The sequence below is a fragment of the Prionailurus bengalensis genome, chromosome A3, assembly GCF_016509475.1.
Source record: "Prionailurus bengalensis isolate Pbe53 chromosome A3, Fcat_Pben_1.1_paternal_pri, whole genome shotgun sequence".
NCBI lineage: Eukaryota > Metazoa > Chordata > Mammalia > Carnivora > Felidae > Prionailurus > Prionailurus bengalensis.
Genome location: NC_057354.1, coordinates 104134259 through 104157637, shown reverse-complemented (window position 1 = coordinate 104157637; position 23379 = coordinate 104134259). Strand labels below are relative to the sequence as shown.

At 48.3% G+C, this 23379-nt stretch overlaps 1 protein-coding gene across 7 annotated transcripts in view; it reads left to right on the top strand.

Moving 5' to 3' along the window:
• The window catches only part of BCL2L11 (BCL2 like 11), a 48916-nt gene extending 28737 nt beyond the window's left edge, over window positions 1–20179 (top strand). For 5 of the 7 annotated variants that reach the window (XM_043604016.1, XM_043604014.1, XM_043604011.1 and 2 more), the window contains 2 exons: window positions 3124–3233; window positions 15751–20179. In XM_043604016.1, the coding sequence (XP_043459951.1) occupies window positions 3124–3233; window positions 15751–15849 (209 nt within the window). In that variant the 3' untranslated portion in view covers window positions 15850–20179. Of the gene's footprint in view, window positions 1–3123; window positions 3234–6417; window positions 6540–15750 lie in introns of all 7 variants that reach the window. The other 2 variants (XR_006301053.1, XM_043604015.1) reach the window with 2 other exon arrangements.
• Window positions 20180–23379: the final 3200 nt, after the last annotated feature.

The following is a 23379-nucleotide window of genomic DNA, read 5'->3' as shown; positions in this document are numbered from 1 at the left end:
ACACCTCGAGGGTATGTTTGTGTCTATACGTTTCTCTGAGCTACTGAAATTTTCTTTTCCATAGAAGAAACATCTACTTACCTTCTTTGCTTCCTTCCCCAAAATATAGCAGAGCAATTATCTCTAAGGTGAACAAGTTAGACTTGGCCACCAAGGTTCCAGATTTCTTTCTTTGCTGCTGGCCAGGTGCTAGTTTGATGATAAGCCGACTTCTGACACAAATTGGCTCCTTTGATGGTCGCCAGCCCAAGCATCAGCCAGGCAGAACCTTCTAAACCACACAGGTAGTAAGGGCGTTAAATAGAATGCAGTAGGTTTCATCTTCGATTGGGGGAAATTAACCAGGGGAGTTACTTCTGTTTCATGTTGTAATAAGTATAAAGTTTATTTAAAAGTGTCTGTGTCCAGAGAAACTTAACATTTAAATGCTGAAATGGAGGGGTGCCTGGGTGGCTCAGTTGGTTAAGCGTCCAGCTCTTGATCACAGCTCAGGTCTTAACCTCATGGTTCGTGGGATTGAGCCCCACATCGGGCTCTGTGCTGGCAGCACGGAGCCTGCTTGGGATTCTGTCTCTCCCCTCTCTGCCCCTTCCCAGCTCACACACTTTCTCCCTCTCTCTCTCTCTCTCTCTCTCTCTCTCAAAATAAACATTAAAAGAAATAATAAATGTTGAAATTTAATCCACAAAAATGTAAATTCCACAGGAGCAAGGGTTGGCCTGTTTGGTTGCTGTTCCCAGAGCACCTCCGAGAATGGTGCCTAGCATACGGGCATTCGTATTTGTTGGGTATATTCGTGAACAGCTTGATTTATTAAACATTGGGTAACTTGCCAACAGTTTTGACCTACCATCTTTATAAGACATATAACCTATATTTCACACTTTTTTTTTTTTTGGATAATTGGTATTTTCTTCACTTCTGACTCTAGGTTTGAAAGCAGATTGCCCTTTTTTGAACTCTTAATTTTATTTTTAAGCAAACTCTACACCCAGCATGGGGCTCGAACTCCCAACCCCCAGATCAAGACTCACATGCTCCACTGACTGAGCCGTAGACAGGTGCCCCTGCAAGCAGATTACTCTCGGAAAGAGAGGCTTGTACAGTAAGAAACCAGTGGGGCTTTGAAGCCCAGAGGAGGGGTGGGGTGGTAGCTGTTAAGTGGCCATGAGGCGTCTTGCTTGCTGGTCTGGTCGCCTGTGTATGGGGGCAGGTGTCTCCCCCTGTAGGACCGGGTAAGAGGATTGCATGACACAGCTCACATGAAACATTGCAGGCTCTGGTGTGTAGTCGGCACTCGAAGAAAAGAGATTTCCTTTCCCTCGGGGGTGAGTTGACCTTTTTAACAGCTTCTGAAGTTAGGGGAAAAAATACTTGATTGCTGACAGTATGAAAAGAATAGTAACGATCGGGTACCTCTGATAGAGTAAAATCCTTAAAGTGTTATAAACCCCCAAAAAGGGAGTAGACTGTTACATTACCACCTGGCATTACATCCACCCTGAAATTTTGGGTTTTGCCAGTTTTAAGCCATTTAAATGAAACTTAATTTTAATAGGGTTTTACAGAGTAATGATAAAAATATTTGTGTGGCAAAGATACAGCCAAAGTAGTTTTTAATGTGGTTGCAGGTGTATTCAGGGGACATGCCTGACTTCTCCTAAAAGTTTCTCTGTGGTCAGCCTTCGTGTTTGCCCCTAGGGCTTTCTTAAGGAGTCTTCCCTTGGTTTATTCACAGAGCACAGATAATTCTGTGCTCTTCTTCAGACACACACACACACACACACACACACACGCACACACACACACACACACACGCGCGCTAGTGCCCGGCTTCTCAGGCACTCACTCTTTGTGAGGTCATTGTTGCATTTGGGTGGGGGTTGGGGGGGACAGAGAAGATGGGACAAAAGTTTTGAGAAGACCTGGTAAAAACTCAGTTTTTTACATTTTTTCAGAGTGCACTTTTCAGTGCTTTTACAGACCTATGAATCCCCATCACTTTTACTTAAAACGGTAAAATTCAGAAACCCAGAATGTAAAATATTTTTATAAAAACACAACACAGAAAGCCATATGTATGGCATGGCAACATCTGAGTATTGCAGGCTTTTGACTATTTTGCCATGGGTAGGACATAACATTCGTGTTAGGTTGTGAGTAGTGTGCCTATTTTCTCAGTAAGTTAAGTCACAAACCCAAGAGCCTCGTCTCTTTTCCCCAGTTGCATCACTGAGCCGGTCTTTTCTGAGTATGGAGAATGCCATCTTCCTGGTGCATGGTGGGATCTTTTGATGACTCCCATTTTCGCTCCCCTTCATGGCTTCAAATGGTTTCATTAACAGTTGAGTGGACTGGGTGTGAATGTTAGTGACAACTTGATGAAGAGGCCAAGTCCCTCTTTTTTCTTCTTTCAAAAATGCCTTTGCTCCTTCACCCAAAACGTTTCCTCTCCCCATGTGGTGTTTGCAGACTTGAATCCACCTTTACTGGCTGCATTAATATTGAGACAAAACACGTATTTATGCTTTAATTTGACCACATGCTAGTATTTACATAGGCTGTCTCATCACCTCCTTGTCACCTCCTTCTGTAGAAACGGGCTCATTCAGGTAGGTAGCCTGCTGTTTCTCAGGTTTTCCCATATTTTGCTTTAAAGAGGACAACCATTTCATTTCGTATCTCTACGTGATGTTTGAAATTTCCCTAGGAATTCTACCTTGTGTAAGATCAAAGTATTTACTGACAGCCTAAATTTTTATGTTCTGTGTTTCAAGTATGATTTTTTTTTTCGTGATATTTATCGTACCATTTTTGTGTTAGTGTATCTTCTTGAGATGGGAGGAAGTAATTAATTGGCCAGGATATTTTTTTAATTTTGCAGTTCTGAGTCTCCAGTTTTAAAAAAGTAAGTTGTTCTTTGTCCGTTATTCTTCATAACCAAGTTTATGTGACAGACCTTACCGCCATAATCTAGTGCCTAGTCCTGGAAGTTAGGGAGATTCCCAAAACAAAACAAAACGGAGTGTGTGAGATGGGCTTGCTTCTAGAAAGTTGCCTTTGGAACTTGCTAACTGATTAATGGAAAACCATGTGATTTTTGTTCTGTTTGTTCTGATGCAGCTTCCATGAGGCAGCCTCAGGCTGTACCCGCAGATATGCGCCCGGAGATATGGATTGCACAAGAGTTGCGGCGTATCGGAGACGAATTTAATGCATATTACCCAAGGAGGGTAATGATGTTTTATTTACCCCTTCTCCCTACACCCTCCCCCTCCCCACAAGTTTTTTTTAAGACGACCAGTCATAATTCTGTACTTATTCTGGAAACGTGAGGTATTACTTACGTCTTACCTACCAGGGTTTCTCCTTTCCCATTTCCCATTTTAAAACGTTTTATGGATGAATTTTTTAAGTGATGGTAATGAAATACAGTACAAGGTGGCAAAGGGATTTCATGAGCACAGACTTTAACACATCCGTGCTAACAAAGGAATTATCAATAGGCTTTGAAATATTCCCACATAAATAGCAATATGGTTTCCAGTCTGTATAGAGTGTTTCTTCATTCCCTCTGGGTCGTTTGGGTCAAAGTTAAAAAAAGTAGGAGAACTTGCATCTTTACTCAGCCAAAAGGAACGATGCCAGCGAGAGTCCTATAATGTCACCCCCGTAATGTGACAGTCAGAGCAGGACAACCATTGCCCTTTCAGTCCGCATTGCTATCCTCGAGTGTCCATTTACAGAAATGTATTAGGAGGCCATCAGTCAGTGGTCTGTGATCTGGGGTCTAACCATTTTATACCTTGAATTGACTGCCACTGAAATGCTGAGGTGTGCTGTGGATTAAAAAACAAAACAAAACAAAACAAAACAGAACTTCCTACATCTTCTTCTGTAGACACAGTGTACGTTTTGTTTGTTTTGCCCAGTGGCAACAGATATTACCATTTGGACACCTTTAGCCCATGGACGACATTTTAAAATGCGTAAGTAAGCTTTCACTCCGGGAGTTAGGGCTGTTAGGAGTGTAGGCGAGTACTTCTGCACAGGGTACACGAGCAGATGTGTCCTATAATGAAATTTTGGCTTGTTGACATTTTTTTCAAACAACCAAGTATGAAGATATTTCTGTGGATTTATCTAAAAAGAAGACACATCTTATTTTGTAGAAAATGTTACAATTGATATTACCATCCTTTCTTATGGTGTCTTGTCTTCTGGCTCCTTTTTTTTCTTTCTTTCTGAATATTATGGCTTCTGAACGTTATACTTCATACAAGTGTCTCTTTGAGATTTTTTTTTTTTCCTATCTTTTTTTCTGGAAGGAGAGGTCGTGCTTAGAATACCCCAGTACTTCTGTCCCTCTTTCATCGTGGGCCTCTTTGGTAGCTAGCTGTTGCTAAGTAAGTGGACGTTACCTGTTAATTGCTTTTAGTCATTCTTGTTTTCCCGTCCATACGATGCTTTTCAAACTTTTTTTAGACACATGGAGACATCCTCCTATTTTCAGAGGGTCTTTCATTAATTTCTTCAGTAGAGAGTCATTGGTATGGAAGCCAGGGATGCTCTGAAAACTTACCCTGGATCCCCTTCATACGTTCCTGTGGGTGTGTGTGGTTGTGTTTGATGGGAAACGTGCTTTAGTATGATTCTCTTATTAAATGAGAAATGTCACACTGATGAATGAGTTCAGGAGTTTCTTACGTGGCTGTCTTTAGCTGGCAAGAGTACCGAGCATCCTACATCTGATGGTTACAGCGGATAAATTCCTTCACAGCCTAGCTCTGAAGTGGTCATTGTTTTTGCAAGGTTGATTGGTTTGTAATTTGCCACTAAAATTATTCTCCTCCTCCCAGCACCCCCAGCTCCTTTGCCTTGGTTTCCCTGAAGGCATTTTGGTGTTCCTGTGTGTGACTGGACTCGGCCCTCCCGGTGGACCAGGAGGGATTGGGCAGAATCAGGACCCCAGTGCATTCATGATGAGGACCTCACGTTGGGGTGGGGAGGCTGACCGCGATTGAAGAGGGCAGGCTGATTCTGGGGGACATGTCCATAGTTCAGCGGGGAAAGATGGTATAGGGGCCTCTTGGGTTAGCCTAAGCAGCGAAGTGACCACTGTGCTGGGCCTGCCTTCTTCCCCCATCTTAAAGGGGTTTATAGATGTCCTTAGGCCAGATCTGACTTGTTGGGGCTGCCCAAGAGACGTGAGGCCATTGGGCTCTGTTGCCTTCAGAGTCCAGAAGCTCAGGACACCAACATGAGCCCACACAGCTCCATTCTCAGGGACTGGATCAGAGCCTTTGGCCATAGAGCCAGGTGTCTTATAAGGATATTGTGTGCGAGTTTCTCTTTAAACTGACACGGAGTATCAGTGACTCTATAAGGCGTCCCCCGGATGGACCTGGTTGATGCACCATGCACACTGTGGTGGCCTGTGTGGTCAGCGCTAAGACACGGGCCAAGTGTGGCATGAGGGTTGGCGCACAGCCAAGCCCACGGCCATCCTCACATAGGCCTTCGAGGTGGATAGTCCCAAGTCACGTGCATTTGGGTCACAGGCCGTTGTGTTGTTGCCATCACCTTGCCTGTCCCTTGGAGGTGAGGGAACGGTGTCTAGCAGGTTATATCCTTCCTCTCCTCCTTTTCTCCCAGGTTCTGTCACAGTCCAGTGTTTCAGAGGATATTTAAGGTGGCCATCTCTGTTTGTTCAAATGAGATGTAACCTGTTTGTTCTCAGTGCTTTTGGCGAAATAAATGCCCGTTAGTTTCATTGCACTATCACATGGTTTTCTGGTTGTGAACCTTATTTTGCATCTCTTTAAAAAAGTCAACCACTGGGAAAATGCAGTCACTGATCATTTAAGGGACTCTAGCTTTCTAAGTAGGCTGGGATATCGGGGGAGGCATAGGGACAGACTGTAGGTTATAACCTGATTTTTCTAAAACAGAGGCAAATACATTCTCCAGCTTTAAATGAAGAACCAGTTCAAAACACCAGACCCTGGATGGTGACACGGTGACCCCCCCCCCTGCCAAAGCTCCAGATGCCTGTCTTGGTAGTTGTTAGGTTAAAAATAATCCCTAGCCTGCAGCCACATTGATGGACGGTCTGTTGTTGAATAGTGGGGGTGGGAATCTAGGGAGGAAATGGGAGGCTGTAGCGGGAAGTAATGCATTCACGTCACCCGCTGGCTCACGGGGTGGGGGGGGGGGGGGCCGGGAGGAGTTACTTCTTCGGTGAGTGGTGCACGCCGTTGCCTTGCTTTACGACAGTTGCTTTTTAATGGATGTTAGCATTTTAAATACGTAGTGTCTTTATGTGCTTAATACTGTTACAGTGCCTTTTCTAAAGTGTTGGTCTTTTACTGCCATGAGCCTTGCGAAGCCTGACAGGATATTTTCCCGTTTTTTCAGTTAGAGCAATAGAGGAAGGTGTCCTGTAGTTGTCATGTGTTCAGTCCACTTAAGGGCAGTGGGGAAGCCTGTGCCACGGAGCTGTGCAGTCTGAACCCTTGGAGGAGGTGAGAGAGGCACAGGTGAGCGCAAAGTCCCGGTGCATGTTCCCTTTCTCTCTTGTGACTCCATGTCACTGCCCCCGCACAACCCTGCCAGGGCAGAGTGGCCTGTGTGCCCCCCCTCTGCCTGGTCAGTTTGACTGCTCCAAGTCTGGTGTATTTTTGTGACTTTTTTGTTTTGAAATAACTGCAGACTTCACGTGAAAGTTGCAAGAATGGTACGAAGAACCCCCTTCCGTCCGCCGCCTAAGTTCCCCACTGTTCCCATGTTGCCACATTGGCTTTAACGTTCTCCCTCTTTCCACCCGTGTGCGCGCGGTTTTCTGCCCGGTTTGAGAGTAAGTGGCAGGTGTGATGCCGTCTTACTCTTCAGTGCATCGTGTGTATTTCCTACTAATGAAAGTCGCCTCTCACATAACCACAGTGTAGTTCTCAAAATCAGGAAATTAACAATGTTGCAGTACCGTTATGTAATCTGTGGACTTCATCCAAATGTTACCAGTTGTGCCAAAATGTCCTTTATAGTAAGATTTAAAAAAAAAGGGTTTTTTTCCGGTCCAAGATCCGGTTTAGAATCCTGTGTTAAGTTGAGTTGTCTTCATCGCTTTGATGCCATTGACTTGGAACCAATTCTCTCTCAGTCTTCATGACGCTGCCACTTTGGAAGACACTTTACATAGAGGCTCTAGTTTGTCTGATCTCCCCTCACGATGAGACTTGAGTTTTGTGTTTCGGGCAGGAATACTACAGGAGTGACACTGTGGCCTCCTCCATCCAGAGTTTGCACTGGGAGGCACAGGGAGTCCCTTTGTCCTGTTGCTGGCAAGGCTGACTCTGGTCAGAGGTGGCGTCTTCTACTCTCCAGTCCGTGTGTCTCCATCTGCCCTGGAAGGAAAGTGTGTGTAGAGGAGGAAGAAGTTCCCTTCCCGAGTGTGTGTTCATTTTGTTTGTGGACCTAAATTCACGGGTCACTTTTAGTTCAACAGGTTACTCTCCGTGCTTATTTGGATCCTTCAACTTATGATAGATCTGGCCAGCGGCAGCCCGCTGGTGCATTTTCACCTGTCGTCAAGCATACAAGGGCCTCAGCAGTGCAGGCGCACATGACGCGTGTTACAGGACAAAGCCCAGGGGCCCGTGGAGGTCGTGCAGCCCCTGGAAGGCTGCATGATGACCTGCACCCACACGGTGCCCTGACTGTCCCAGCTCCCCGTGCCCGGGCTCTTGGTGAACGCTGGGGAGTGTGGGTGGCAGTGGGCCTGTGGGGAGGAAGATGTCTCGGAGAAGCTAGACCTCTGTCTCGAGTTTCACGGAGAGAGCGAGCGGCTTGCATGTAGCCGTGGTGCAGCGTGGAGCGCCGTGTGCTCATCTCCGGTTCTCGAGACAGCGTCCCCTCGGATGGGACTCTTAGCCGTGGGCTAAGGGCGCAGTCCAAGTCTGTGGAGCGTGTGCTGGGCCTTCAGAACATAAGCACATGTGCTCTTGGGGTAATTAGACCAGTCTTTTAACCAGCATCTGCCTCCCCCACCCCCGTACCAAAGCTGGGATCATTTACCTCTTGTGGCCTCCTCGGTGCTTTGCACTCCGGTTGTCAGGCCTGCGTTGCTCTGTGCTAAGGTGGACTGCTCTCGGTTGGCAACGACTTGGGGACGTCCTGGTGAGTGGACAGCAATGAGCAACAGCATGGGAAGCTACGCCAGACCCTCTAGCTGGGCCAAGAAGTGAATGAAAACCCTTTCATTGTTCGGTCTGGAGAAACAGTGTATCCTTTGTTTACACTGCCTACTTCCTACTTCTGTCCCAGGCATGTACAGGCACGAGTTGGCTGAACTGCATGTAGACTGAAGAGTAGCACCGAACCAGACAAAATAGAGAGGGAAAGGTGGCTTGCAGACGGGTTTAGATGGAAGCAAAAGTTTAATTGAAGTGCCAGCCATTAGCGTTTTCATAGACTATATCCGAATTTGAAATCTTTCTGTGCTGTCCTTCCTGTGATGTGAATTCCCTGTGCTGTGTGATTCTTCGTTTTATAAATGTTATTCTGTAGATAACGTACAGGGGAGAGAACGAATTTGTGGCTTGTTCGGTTAATAGCATAAGCTGAACATCCACCCAGAGAAAACATGTTCTCTGACAACCTTCTTTTGAGGCCTTCGTTAATTGAATGTAGGCGTTTAATAAAATAAGCCATTTTCTATTACTGTCTGAGCAAACCATAGTGGGAAATTTGCATATCAAATATTAAATTTAAAACTACACCTATCTCATGAGATGGTGAGTTGCCCATGAGTTTACAGAAAGACCGTTTTCATGGCAAAAACCATTGGGAGTAGCTTCGGTAAATTGGTGCCCACCATTTATCTGTGATACAGTTCTCAGGAGGTTTTGTGTTTTTCTCGCAGTTGGAGGAAGTCGTTCGGTGTTGTGGTTTTAAGAGCCTTCCAACAACCCCCATCACAGAGATGCTGGAGCCTGTGTGATCCAAGAGTCACCCTTCCTATGGCTTCAGCCCTTACTGTTGTTTCCCTGAGACCTCTGAGACCTCAGCTGATCCCCGCAGTGACTGCGGATCACAGGTTTTCTGAACAAGGGTTTTCCGCGACTTGGGGATAAAGCGTGAGCTTACAGGAAAGCAGGACTCGTGGATAAGTGTGAGAATTTTGGGGTGAGGTCTGGAATCCCGACTCCATCCGTTAATGTCTGGGAGCCCCAGTTTCTGTCCATCTCTTAGGGATGTGGTGAAGGTCGTGCGGAAATGTTCAGGCGATGGGGCTAGAAATCGCTCTCGTCCCTGGCCCGTCGTGCTGGCGTCTCGTTGAACTAGAGCTGAAACAGTTCCCGGGTGGTCTTCAAAGTTTAGAGATGCTACCAGAGTTTCTACCCGTCTATGTTTCATTCAACCCGCTGCCTTGTGGAACAAGTTGTGTTCGGCCCTACTGATGCGTGCTGGGTCTGTCTGGGTGCACAAAAACAGGAGGTGAGACTGGGGCGCTGGGGTGTGTTTAAATGGCTGGGTGGGCATCGCCGGGTGCCGTGGCGCCCGTTCACCCTGCCCGCGAGTGCTGCATCTGCCATGGCCGGTGGGTACACCTGGACGGCTGCCTCGCGGGAGTGGGGGGGCGCTGGGCCATTCACACAGAACCATTCAGAGGTGCAGGTGCCTGGAGGGGGACTTCAGAGAGGTCTAACGGGGGTTTTTTAATCCTCTTGAGGAAATGAAGAGGCGCAGGAGGCAGGGCTTGGCCGGCCTGCAGACGTCTCACCGCCCCCCGCTAGACTTCTCCCAGCCGAACCAGAGCAGAGAGGTTCAGGTGGTGGGTACAGTGCGTCTCATCGTCCTTTTGAGGCCGGGGAATTTCGGAACTGTGTGTTCTTGCTCCGAGGCTGACATTTATTTCGTCTGGTAGAGCCTCACACGGGAGACGTGAGAACCATCTCTGGCTTCTCTGTGGTGGGCCACGGTGTGGTGCCACACCTCCCGGGGACGATCGGGGGCGCTTCACGTTAGCCGGGGTGGGGTCTGGGGTCCGAGGGCCGGCGAGTTAGAGACGTGCCCGGGAGAGGGGTGGCTTGTGCCCTGCCAGAAGCCAACCCACTGCACAGCAGGTCTGACTGGAAGGCAACCGGAGAAGTGGTTGTTCCACGGACCTCTTCTTTGAGATGATGCATCAAAAATGAAGGAGTTTGATTCATGCAAATGGGACTCGCCTGCGGCTCCACCGTCGCAGGTCAGCCACGGCCCCGGTCGCTTGGCGAGCACTGCGGGAGAGCTGGCTCCTGGTCGCTGAGTGGGAACACCACATCCGGGGGAGGGCCTCCCGGCACCCTTGCCACAGCTGTGTTGACATCATAGCACGCGAGGCGCGCGCTATGCAAATGCACACGTTGCCTTGGTGATGGAGAGAAAATGAATCTGGCTTCTGGGCAGCACCGCAGCATCAGCCTGACCCCTGACAGCAGTGGGATGGCAAACCGAGCGCTCAGATCTGGGCCAGGGTGCAGAGAGCCCACATCCTCCTGGAGACGTCCACGTTTGGGGGCCCTTTTCCTCTCTCCTCTCTGTCTCCCTCTCTCAGTCATTTAAAATTCTCTCTAGGTTGATGGTGGTCTTCCATCGGGATCACTGACGCCGCTCTCTGTCCCCCTCCCACCCTGCCATCTTTGATTGTGGCGACACTCAGCACTGTCCCGGAAGGTGCCGCCGTAGTGCCTTGGGGAGCAGACACCATCCAGACAGACAGTCACCTGACGTATCCTCACTTGCTTGATCTGGAGCACAGGTTCCCTGTTTCTCAGAGTCTCATGGCCAGAATTCGGTCTCTTCTAGCATGTTACCACTGAAAGGTGTATCTATTTTAAAAAAGAGAAGGGACGTCTAGGTGGCCCAGTCAGTTGAGCATCCAGCTCTGATTCCGGCTCAGGTCGTAATCTCGCGATTCACAAGATCGAGTTCCGCGTCAGCCTCTGCGCTGAGCATGGAGCCTGCCTGGGATTCTCTCCCTCTCTCTCTGCCCCTCTGCAGCTTGTGTGCTCCCTCTCAAAGTGGATAAATCTTTTTAAAAAAGAGACAGAAAACAGTTTAGGGCCTCTTAGGTATTCAGTGTTGAGATTGTATGAGAAAGGGGTTTTTGAACAAGTTTAAAAATTGCTGTGTGTCTCAGTTTTATAGGTATTCCTTGCTTTTTGGGTTGTCTCTTAGAATTTGCTATTGATCTGCCTTTGATAAAATGGTAAAGATAGTGCCATGTTTCCCTTGTTACTTTGACTGCCAGGAAACTCTCGGCTAAACGATGGCTCTTCTGCAGTAGATCTCAGCCCTCCCTGGTTCCCAGGATAAGTCTCTCTTCCTCGATGTCATTTCTGACCTCTCTTAACTTTTGTTTTTATCTCATTTGTGTGTTTTTTTGGTTAAGCTCCTTTGAGTAATGCTGAGTGAATACGTGTGTGTTGTACTTACTGAGTCATTTGGTGCAGCCACATGGGGTTTGGACCAGCCTTTGGTGCGCGGATCGGTGAGCTAGCGTGTTCTACGCAGTGCTGAAGTCTGAGTTGACTTGTTGGGAGCACTTGATGGTTCTTGATTTTGATTCCACAAGCTTGGTCGATGTCATCGTATCCGTGACGTGGAGAAGCGAGCTGTACTGGCTCGCAGCATTGTTGTGAAGACTGTAGAGGTGTGTGGCACGCCATTTTGTTTAATGGTGGCGTCAGGTGATTCGTCTGGACCCCAAGCTAGGGCGCACAGAGTCTGAAGACCTGGTATGTCTTGGGCTGCTTTTCAGAGGCAGGGCTCGCCCCTGCCTGCGGGAGTGTGGAGCCAAGTCCAGAGCTGTGCTCTGCAGGCATGCGGTCAGTGGTCCCCCTGGCCAGTTCTCCGGGCAGCCTGGGGTGGGATCAGGGTCTCTTGGATCTGCATACCTGCCTCCCTGGATTGGGCAAGAGAGGATGTTTTACTGTGATTATTTTGGCCTTAAAGTGTAATTAAATCCCAGTACTTGGTTGATTGTGTCAAGTGTAAGTTGAAGATGGTCCTTGTGCGGAAGCGACCGTGGCGGCTGGTGCTCTGTCCGCTCGTGCTCTCTCCTCTTGGCTGCTGTAGACAGAGGGAGCCCCAGCCCCCGCCCCGCCCCAGCCATGTGTTTCAGGCTGGAGTGGCCCAGAGTGCCCCAGCTCCCCGCCCTGTACGCCGTCGGCCCTGGTAAGTCCACCTCGTCCCCACTTAAGGACTTTTCCCTGGCACAGCCCCACCCCCCAGCTGCCACCCAGGTGAGTCTGTGTCCTCTGGTGTGGACGTAAGAGAACCGTTCGGGGATGCTGAATGCTCGTGACGCTGTCTCCAAGGACACTTTCCATATCTTCAAAGCAGAGAACTCGAGTCTACACCAGGGAACCTGGGCTCACCTCTGTGCCTTCCTGCCCTGGCTCTCCCAGGCCCCCACTTGCCTCTGGCAAGCGCTGCTTTCTCTGTCCTTTTATTAACCTCTGTATTGCCGTTGTCCTGCTATCCTGCTATTTATTTGTATGGCGATTCCCCACCAGAGTGTGAGCTTCTTGAAAAGAGATGCTGTTGCATTTTTTTCTTTCAACAGGAAGGACCCTCAGCATCTTGATTCCGTTTTGGCACAGGGCTCCCATTTTGCCAGAACGTGTAGGTGTTTTTCCGCCTGCAAAGTGGGACCCTGCATCATGATTCCACAGGCAGGGCAGTGGTCGCTGTGGGTAGCACCCACGGGTAGCCCTTGGGATGGGCTGTGCGATGCTGTTCTGCACTCGTGGCCGATGACATAGGTATTGCCCATCCGGCCTATGGATGCAGATAACTGCTTTCAGAGTTGGGCCCCAGCACACCCCCTGCCCCCATGCAAGGAGGCATGGGGGCTGCGGGAGCCCCTCGCCCAGAGAGGAGCATGAACTGTCAGAATTGGTTCCTGGAGGGAGACACAAAGCTGAATGTTGAAGGAGTCCATCTTCTGGGCACATGGGATAGCCATAAAAGTCAATTGCCCCAAATAATATAGTTCCTGATCTAGACCATGGAGCTAAAAAGACCCAACAGGATGGGGCCTACACTTTGAGCACTTGTGATTGTGTGTGTGTGTGTGTGTGTGTGTGTGTGTGTGTGTGTGTGTGCGAAAGAGATCGCTGTAATACATAAATTCTTTGTACTTAGTAGCATGTTTCATTTTTTTAATGATGCCCTTTATCCAAATGCATCATATTGATGTACCTTACTAAAGGACTTGAATGAGTTTGGTTAAAACAGCGTTCCACAACCCTGACCTGAAAAGTGGTGTTTTTCTAAAGGGGGAAGGACCAAGAACGTCCGCTTAGCACGTAGCCCGAGAGTGTGTGTTCATTCGCTAAGGCTGCTGTAACAAAGTACCACAGACTGCGGGGGAGGGAGTGCTTGAACAACAGAAGTGTGTTTATCCACAGCCCCGGAGGCCAGAGGTCTGAGATCTCGTGCTGGCTGTGCCGCTGTCGTGTGCTTGGCGCTGATAGCTGGAGCCTGGCCGGGTGTCCTCACCCGCTGTGGCCCTCGCGCCGCCTGCCCCACACTGGCATCTTCGGGCACCTACGGTGTGCTCCCGCAAGCCAGCTGATTCGTACGGCTGCAGGTGCTGGAAGGCGGGGAGTCTGTGGGAAGCGGGAGCTGCCCGTCATCCAGCTGCTCTGGAGGGATGGGCCGTGCCCACGGAGCTGTGCCAGCCGCGCCAGCTGTCAAAGGTTTTCTGGGCTGGCGTGGCCCTTCTTTGGACTCGGTCGTAACGGCTTCCTCCGTTGAATGCTGTCCAAAAGCAGTTTCTCGCCGGCTTGAAAGCGCGTGCCGTGTTGTCTCCCGTGCTGCCTGAGGGGGCAGGCGTCCCGCTGCCCTTCCTGAGTGGTGGTAGCATCTTGTCGTCTGTCAGGGATTGAGGGTTCCTTTCTCCAGAATTTCCTGCGTTGCCCCCGCCTCCGCCCCGCCTTCCCTGGCACACGCCCCACGCCCCCTACATTTAAGATGAAAGCAGGACTCTTAAACACTTGGAAAGACTTCTCGCGAAGTGAGTCCTGTCTGCTGTCATGGCCACTCTCGTCCACCTGATGTCCTCAAAGGGTGGGTGGAAGATTTCTCCTCGCCGACGCTGCCACTTCTTGAATGTAAAATTAGCTAAGTGTAAGCAGTTGGGATCTGTCACTAATGGGCCTTGCTGGTGTCACTTAGACCCCATTCTCTGGCCTCCCTGAGGCTGGTAATGACACCTGGCTGACATGAGATTTCCCACCTTGAAGGGATTGCTTAGCCCTGCATTTACGCCTTCTTAGTTTCAGTACGTCGTGGTTTTATTTTGAATAAGCCTCTTTCAACCTATTAATATTAGTCTAAACTAAAATTAACCTTCCCCTAAATTATTCTCACACACACAGAAAAAGCAAAGTAATTTTGAAAGTTAAATCAAAACAAAGCAATCTCGTGTGTAAAACAGATAAAAATCACAGACTGTGGTTACAGAGCGCCTGTACAGGAATCGCTTACAGAAAGCTGATTTCCTCCAGTCTGGGTATGGAAGGAGAACGGGAAATGCCCTGGCCGTATCACAGTCCCATTCTGTCGGACAGGCTTGGGGAGCTCGTGTCAACAGGGCAGGGGCTCCGCTCGCAGCTGGCGTCTGTGGGCCCTGTTCGTGTGTGAGACAGGACACTCGTTCCCAGCCCGACTTGGGGCCGGCGGTTCCGCGGTGGTGCGTTGGAAGCTTCACCTGCGCACGTGAGCACGGGGTTCGTGGAGAGCCCCGGACGGCAAAGAGCCGGTCCTGGGCACGGATGACTCGCTAAGGAAACGACCAGGATGGATTGCAGGCCTGGATTGCGAAACGGGTTGTAGCGCCTGGTGTGAGAGGCAGGTGTGTTCCATTGCTGGCTTCGGCTGCTCTGAATTGACACCTTGCGCTTCACCAGCAGAAGGGATTAGAACGCCAAGGTGGGCACTCTTCGGAAGACCTGAGGACCTCTGAGACCGCTGAGATCTTTAATCCAGCGGTTCCCTTTTGAGCAGTTTGTCAGCTTATAAACATAGGGTAGTCACCGGCAAGGAGGCTCTTGAAAATTTTTCAATTGCTTTTTCTTTGCTCCCCATGTGGAGCGGGAGGATGAGGGTTGACGCTGCCCGTGTGTGCTCAAGTAAACTGCAGCTACCAGAAATTCACCCTTGGGGTGTCGACGGATTTGAAGGTTAATAACCTGGGTAGTTAGAAACTTCCTTCACATCTCTCTTCTGTCCCCTCCACCCCTGCCTCTTTCAAAGGGACACCCAACTCCAGTTAAGTGGGGGGGGGGGGGGGGGGGGCGGGTATGGGAATGGCATGGCTTTTCTCCAGCACCTGCACAGAGGTTGATGCATTTCCAGATCAAGGCAGTTCTGGCCAACGATGACCTAGAAAGCATAGTGTTTTCGAGAAGCAAACAGAGTTTCAAGGATTCTCTTTGAGGCCCCAAGCATTCTTTGGGTTCCTGTAAAGCAGCAGATCATTCAGTCTACTGCTGTCTACGCAGTGAGGTCTCCCTCTGCAAGGGAGGTGGTAGGAGGGCCTCCCCTTTCGCAGTCTCGGGGAAGAACCCGTGTTCAGAAGATGGGGTGCCTCCCGAGCTGGGTAACAGTGGGATTGGTGGTTCGCTTAAGTATAGGCATTCCGCCACCCAAAAAATAACATCAGGGCTGAGAAACTAAGAAGCTTTCCTATTGTCGTTTCAGGTCTTTTTGAATAATTACCAAGCAGCCGAAGCCCAGCCCCAAATGATTATCTTACGACTGTTACGTTACATCGTCCGCCTGGTATGGCGATTGCAGTGACGACGGGTTCCTCGCGGAGCCACATGTGTGCAGACATTTCACGTGTTCACGCCAGCAGGCCCCAGCACCACAATTTCTGGGGGCCACTGCCGTGCAGCCAGCGGCCCTGTCCCCGACGGGGCGTGCGGGCAGGCTGGCCAACGCGTTCCCGAGGACGCCACGCTGCATGTGGACCGGACCTTTCTGTTCACCACACAGCAGAATTTCTAATGGAAGTTTGTTGTGAATGTAAATGAGGGAGGATTCTTTTAAAAAAAAAAAAATTTTTTTATGTACAAATCATGGTTCTTTGGAGCAGGATTTTATGCAAGAATGGTGTTTACACGCGGTGTGGGTTTTTTTTCCACCTTCTTTAATAAGAGCAGGTTTTTCAAAAAGGAAATGGAAACTTTTTAACCAACTCGTGAATGATTTTTGTACTAAAATTTTAAGAACCTGTTGCCTACTCTCAGAGGATTATGTAAACTCTGCAGTGGAAACTGAGCCAGCTAATTTATAAAGCTGCCTTAGTTTCTTTTTAGAGATTACTGTACAGAATTTTTAAACGGGAGAGGTATGATATGGCCCCCTCCCTTCCCTGCCATTGCCTCTTTGACATACTTTGTTGTTTTGGTTTATTGTTGTTGTTTTTTTTTTACCATTATTATTAATACCAAAAAGTTCTTATGAAATGGAACTGATTAAAGGGGCAGAGGGTCTGTTACCAGCCTGTATTGATATGCCACTCCCATCTTGTAAATATTTACTTACCTCCTCAAATTCAATTGCACCTGTGGCAAAAAGTTTAAGACTCTTCTCCGTGTGTTTTTCCTTATCTCCCCTGGCGATGCTCTTCGGGTCTGCCTGGACGGCGATGCGCAGATTTGGTCCAGCGCGTGCTCGTGATAAAAGGTAATGGGGTCAGGACATGAGTTAGGATCTGTCTGTATCATGCACGCTGGGACGGGCTTGATGTTGGTCTTCTTTGGTTTCGATGGGCTCATCATTTAGAAGTGTCCTGAGGAAGGACTGGCAGTAACAGCACAGACAGGCACCGTCGGCTTTTCTGGTTGCAGACTTTCCCATAGTCACAGGTGCACTGTCTGCGTGCGGCCACAGGTGGTGAGCACGCCCCCTCACAGCTGAGTTCCTTGGACTGCAGGTGTCCGAGCCCCGGCCCTCGTGGGAATTGGCACAGGCCTTGGGGCTTGAGGCGGCTGTTTCCTGGGCATCCTGGCTTTTCGTCCCAACTCCCAAGTTCATCTGGCCTTTGATGCCTGACGCTTGGTTCCCACCCCCCCTGAATCCGTTTTGAAATGAAGGCTTAATCCCGCCTTCGGCAGTGCCATCAAAATCCTCCGTCGGAGCACAGATCTGAAGCGGCCTCTCAGCCTCCTGACAGCTGTCGGTTTGACTTGTTCCATTTCCCTCGGGACGGCTGGGTTTTGTGGGAGCGCCCTGCATGCGTCCACCTCTGTTGGGGCTGCTCTTTCTTTCTCCCCCTTTCTGGGACGGAGAGCCCGTGAGTTGGGCCATCATCGCAAAGGCAGTTAACTGGGGAGACCCAGGAAAAAGATCAGGAAGCAGAAAAGAAGGGAGGTGGAGATCATATCGTGAACCCTATAACTCTGACAGTCTTTGAAACATCAGACCATTAAACAGCTTTTTGAGAGAAATACATCAAACCGAGTCAGCACCAACAGCTCTTATTTTGCTGTTGGCCCCTAAGAGGACCAGTGTTTTCACATTATTAAATTAAGTGGGGAAATTCATTCATTTGTATCTTCATAATTCTATATAAATATAAATATATATATATGTGTCTATAGCATATACATTTTTTTCTTTTAGGTAGAGAGATTTGCTTCCAAATATCCTTCCTTTTTTAGAATTTTCGTTTCCCCCAAACTCTCCTTGGGGTCTTGAATAGTTTTTAAAGCTGTGTTGAGTGTCAGCTTGCGTTTTCGATGTGTCTCGAACCCCTGTGTAGGGTCGTAAAGTCCACGCGGCTGTAAGGCAGCGGTGGGCCTGCTGGACACACACACACCAAAGACATTCGGTTCTGGACGCCTCGCCCCGACCCAGGACCTCCACACTCAGTGCCAGTCTCTCCGACTGGGGCACTTTACTCTGTTTCTGCAATACTGCGGCTCCCTGGGAGCGGGGCCCGAGGGCTGTGTGCTGGCCACATGTACAGGTTTACCTCTGGCTCGGTGGCCTCCTGGCCTCCAGGCCGGCCGCAGAAGCAGCTCGTGAGGAGATAGGAGATTCTATGAATTGTAGTATTAAGGAGCAGGCTATCGCACCAGGACTCAAGAGAGATGACTGGACGTTTCTGTACTGTATGCGTCTGTTTATCAAGATGCCTCTGGAAGGTATGCCTACTGTGGTAGACCTTGTATTTTCTCTGTCTTTTACTTTTTGTAGAAAACACAACGTGGCTAGATCCCTTTTTGGAAACTGAATGCGGGTTTTGTGCCTTGACCACCTCTTCTCACGTGAGGTTTGTAGAAAGTGTCCTGTGACTTAGCACAGAAATGCAATAAACACATACAAAATACTTTCATGAGTAATGCTTCCAGTTAACTGTGCTCCTGCCTAGAAGGGAGTTTACGAAGAACTCTTTTGGGTGGTTGTGGAGAAACCAGGTAAAAATTCCGTCTGATGGAAGTGTATGCAGTAGAGAACAACTTTCTCCTGTTTCCCCCTTCTTGATTATGTATATATTTTGACTATTTATTAGATTAGGAGGTCACATTTTACTTACCAACTGAGCCAAATGTCTGTGTGCAATTGTGTTTCCTTTACCTTTCTTGTAAAATTTTGTACAGCATAAATAAGTAAAAATCACTGTTTTTACTAAACTTTTTCAGAATTGAGGGTTGTAAATATTGTAGATTCTTTTTCTGTGTAATGTGTCCTACTGTTTCATAATGCTGTAACTTGTAGAAATATTGTATATTTATTTCCTGCTTATTTAATGTCTTAAGTTTTGAAAAGTGTTGACCTCCCTGCCCCCCCCCCCCCCCGCCCCCCTGCTGTACCATTAATCGCTTTTTGACTCTGACGTGGTGACCGCTCAGCTCCCTGAGCCACACGGTCTTCCCAGGCTGGCCCTCCAGCTTTGGTTCCTGTAGTTTCTGGTCACATGGGTTTCAGTTCTTGGGGTTTGCTCTACTTTTGATGAAGTCTGTGCGTCGCCATCAATGAGGGACCATTTGGCAGGTTACCAAATTCTACAAGAAATATCCAGTGACTTTTTATTCCAAAAGAGCGAGCTTCTCATGTAAGCAAATTCTATTAACACCGGGCCGTATCTTTTTTTTTTTTTTTTTTTTTTTTTTTTTTAATGTATCATTGGCAGTTGGGACAGATCTTTCTATTGAACACTTGCCCCTGACAATTCAGCATTCAGAGAAATAGAAGCATGCCCGCTCTGGAGGTACTGCCATGGAGTGAGTGGTTCAGGGGCAGGAGGAAGGGACAGGGGAGACAGGTGGCTCCTACCTCCTGCCGGGAGTGACTTCAGGACCACCTCATGCCACTAATCCCTTTTTGGCAACTGGTGAGTAGTTGAATTACCCCCCACCCGCTGTGTCCTGTGCTTTGAGGTGTGGACTAAATGGTCTTCAGGAGCTACTTGTACAGACCCTACCCCCGTCCCCAGCCCTGAGCCGTTTGGTCCCTACATTTGATCAGCCTGCTTCTTCAGGTTGTCGTCTTCTGCTTCTCTGTTGCCTTTGAGAGAGGTTGAGGGCCCCACTAGACTGGATGTTACGATGTGAAAGCTCCTTGGAAGCTTTACAGACTTCCTAGTGGGTCCGTGTCAGTAGATGGTTCTGTCATCCCTGCTGATTTAGCCTGGTGCCTGTGTGTGCCCACTCTGCACACACGCGTGTGCAGGGGTGTGTCCACACGTGACGCTAAGCCAGCTGAGGTGACTCCTGTTCTCCAAATGGCATTGCATCTGAGAAGCGTTCCTCAAGCTCCCAGCTAGGTAACTTGACTACTCTCACGGAAACCTGACTTTAGAAACTCTCCTAAGTCATATGTCCAGATTCTGTGACCACTAGTTACTGTATCAGAACTCATCAGGTACACATTTATAAATAGCACTGATCTGTCTGTATACTGACCCATCACTAACTTGTTTCCTAGGACCCAGCGTATGTAGCATTTGTATTGCAATTTCCCTGGCTTACTTGTGTTTTGCACTGATGAATTTCGACAGGGTAATTGCCACTTTACTTGTGCAATACTGCTGTAAATAACTGCAGATTTTTTTTTTTTTTAAGAAACTTAATCTTTTATGTTCTTAATGAAGTTTATACAAATAAAACTTTCAACTAGTTTTGGTGAGCTGTGTGATTTGTTTCACAGAACGGTGGAGAGACAGCTGGAGTTCTGCATCAGTATCTGCAACACCCACACCTCTGCCCTTTGTCAGTCACAGAATGTATTACCTACGTGTAGGTTTTGTGAATTCTCGCTCGAAGACAATTCTGTGTAGCGTACTTAAAAGCAAACCACTCTGAAGAGTTTTGAAGTGGCTGGCGGGACCTTCTGCATGGTTTTCTGCCCACATAGGCAGATATGACTCAGCACCTGGGGTGGGGGTGGGGGGGGGTGGTACTAGGAGCCAGCTCTGTATTGATTAGTGATCAGGGCAGATTCCCTGCCATCTCATCCCCTCTCGTAGTTGGAAGAAAAAACAAAAGGTGGGAAGTCTGTTGAGTGCTGGGGGCACTGTGCTCCACAGTGAGTGTGCACTTGGTGTAAGGGATGACAGAGACCGTAAAGCTTGGTTTGGGGGCATAGGCTATAAAATCCTAACTAAGTAATTGTAGAATCTGCCACTGTTGCTTGGAAGCAAATGCTGGGAGAGTTAAAGACTGGCCGGGCTTTGTTGTCAACAGGGTCATCTGTTCATGTGCTTCATTTTAATTAAGCAAGCAATGCATGACTATGGTCTTGTTGCTACACATCTGTGTGTGTATACATTTATTGCAGATCATAGTTCAGATCAAAGTTGTTCTGGCCCCCATCCCCCATCCTACTTCCTCACCAACAGACACGCGTTCAAGTTTTTCCCCATCCTTTTCTTTGTGGGTCCGTGTGCGTGCGCGCGCACTCAGACTACCGTGATTTTGCCTTTTCTATCAATGCAGCAATTTGTACGTGATTCTGCCTTAGCCGTAGGTCGTAGAGCTTCCAGAGTGACTCCACTCCATTCTAACCTCTGCATCGAGTGCACGCAGGTTCGCCGCTTGCCGCCTGGCGGCCTGCTTCTGGCATTTCTGCCTCTTCAGTGCTGCCCCGGGCTGCCTGGCCAGCAAGCGGGAGGGTTGCGCGGTGGTGGGACAGGGAGGTGGGGGTCTCCGCTCCCGCGGGCTCACGGATGCTGCCAGTCTGGCTCCACTCACACGACCGCCGGCGGCACGTGAGAACATCTGCTTCTCCAATTCTCCGCCAAGTGTCAATACCATGTTGATATCAGCCTGGACGGGGAAGAGTAGCGTGGTTGGTCAAATTCAGGTTTTTCTAGTTACAAATGGGATGATCTTGTCAGATATTGTTGGCATTTGCCTTTTGTCTAGAGGCCTTCGCTTACGGCCCTTTGGGTTTTTCATTTCTTCTGTTGATGACGAGCTCTATGTATCATGAGTAAAAATCTCTACGTGTCACAAATATCTTAACTTGAATCTTTTGCTTTCTCCCCCCCCCCGCCCCCCACTGACGTTCTATTATCAAGATCTTTAAATATGCAGAAGATTTGAAAGAATTTCACAGAGAACCCCAGTATACCCATCTGCTAGATTCTACCTTTCACAATTTACTATACTTTTTTTTTTAACGTTTATTTATTTTTTTTTTTTTGAGAGGGAGACAGCCGGGGAGAGGCAGAGAGAGAGAGAGAATCCCAAGCCACCTCTGCACTGTCAGCACAGAGCCCAATGTGGGGCTCGATCTCATGACCATGAGCCGAAATCAAGAGACAGGCGCTTAACTGACTAAGCCACCCAGGTGCCCCTACTATTTTTAACGTCACCTATCCCACCATGAATCTATCTTCCTTTCTGATGCATTTTGGAGTAAACCATAGACATCAGTATTCATCCCTAAATACTTCAGCACACATATCACTTAAAGTTGGTAATTTGGGGGGCACTGGGTGGCTCAGATGAGCGTCCAACTCTGGCTCAGGTTATGATCTCACAGTCCATGGGTTCGAGCCCTGCGTTGGGCTCTGGGCTGACAGCTCAGAGCCTGGAGCCTGCTTTGGATTCTGTGTCTCCCTCTCTCTCTGCCCCTCCCCGGCTCACGCTCTGTCTCCCTGTCTCTCAAAAATTAAAATAAAATATTAAATTTGTTTTTAATAATAAAGTTGGCTCTTTTTTTTAATGTTCTCTTTTGAGATAAAATTTACAATAAACCTTTCTTTTTTAATTCATTTCTCAGAAAAACACACATCTTAAGTGTGTATTTGCTACGTTTTGACCAAAGATAAGGCTGTCACCCAAACCCCTCTCAAGATGAAGAACATTGCCATCGCTGTAGAAAGTCTGAAGCCCCTTCCCAGGCAATCCCTCCCATCCCACTCCCAGGAGTGGCCTCTGTTCTGATTTTTTTTCCACCACGAATCCGTTTTTGTGGATAGTTTGAATGGAATTATGCAGTATGTGTTTCTGTGTGTGTCTGGTTTCTTTTTTGCTCAGCTTAACGTTTTTGAGACCCAAGTTAAAATCAGTAGCTTCCTTCGTATTAAGCCAAGTATGATTCTACTGAGTGAAGGAATAGACCACACTTGGGCCATTACCTTGTTCATGAACACCTGAGTTCTTACCAGGTTGGGGCTAGGGGGAATAAAGCTGCTGTGAATATCCTTCTGCATATCTTTTCGTGAACATATGTTTTATTCCATTGTGTGTCTCTTAACTGCCTGTGGTGTATTCGTCGCTGTCACCACTTTAGAAGTCAGACTTAACCTTAAATTTCTGTCTTTCGTATCTTTTTTTTTTTAATTTTTTTTTCAACATTTTTTATTTATTTTTGGGACAGAGAGAGACAGAGCATGAACAGGGGAGGGGCAGAGAGAGAGGGAGACACAGAATCGGAAACAGGCTCCAGGCTCCGGGCCATCAGCCCAGAGCCTGACGCGGGGCTCGAACTCACGGACCGCGAGATCGTGACCTGACTGAAGTCGGACGCTTAACCGACTGCGCCACCCAGGCGCCCCTGTCTTTCGTATCTTAAAAGACCTTCCCGATGCCAAAGTTGTAAATATGTTCCATTTTATTCATACAGTTCTACAGTTGTTTCCATCTTTAATCTGCCTGGACTTTTTTGAACGATCTGCAGTGTGAATCTCACTTTCTTTTTCCCCCATAGACAGCTAAGATTCCTTTTCTCCACCAGCCTGAAACGGCTTTTTGACATCCACCATATCCTCCTATAGTGCTTCTGTTTCTCAGTTCTTTTCTCTTCCTCTGCTCTCGTTTAGTCTCCATTATTCTGATTCCTATAGCTTTTCTTAATTGAAGTATAGTTGAT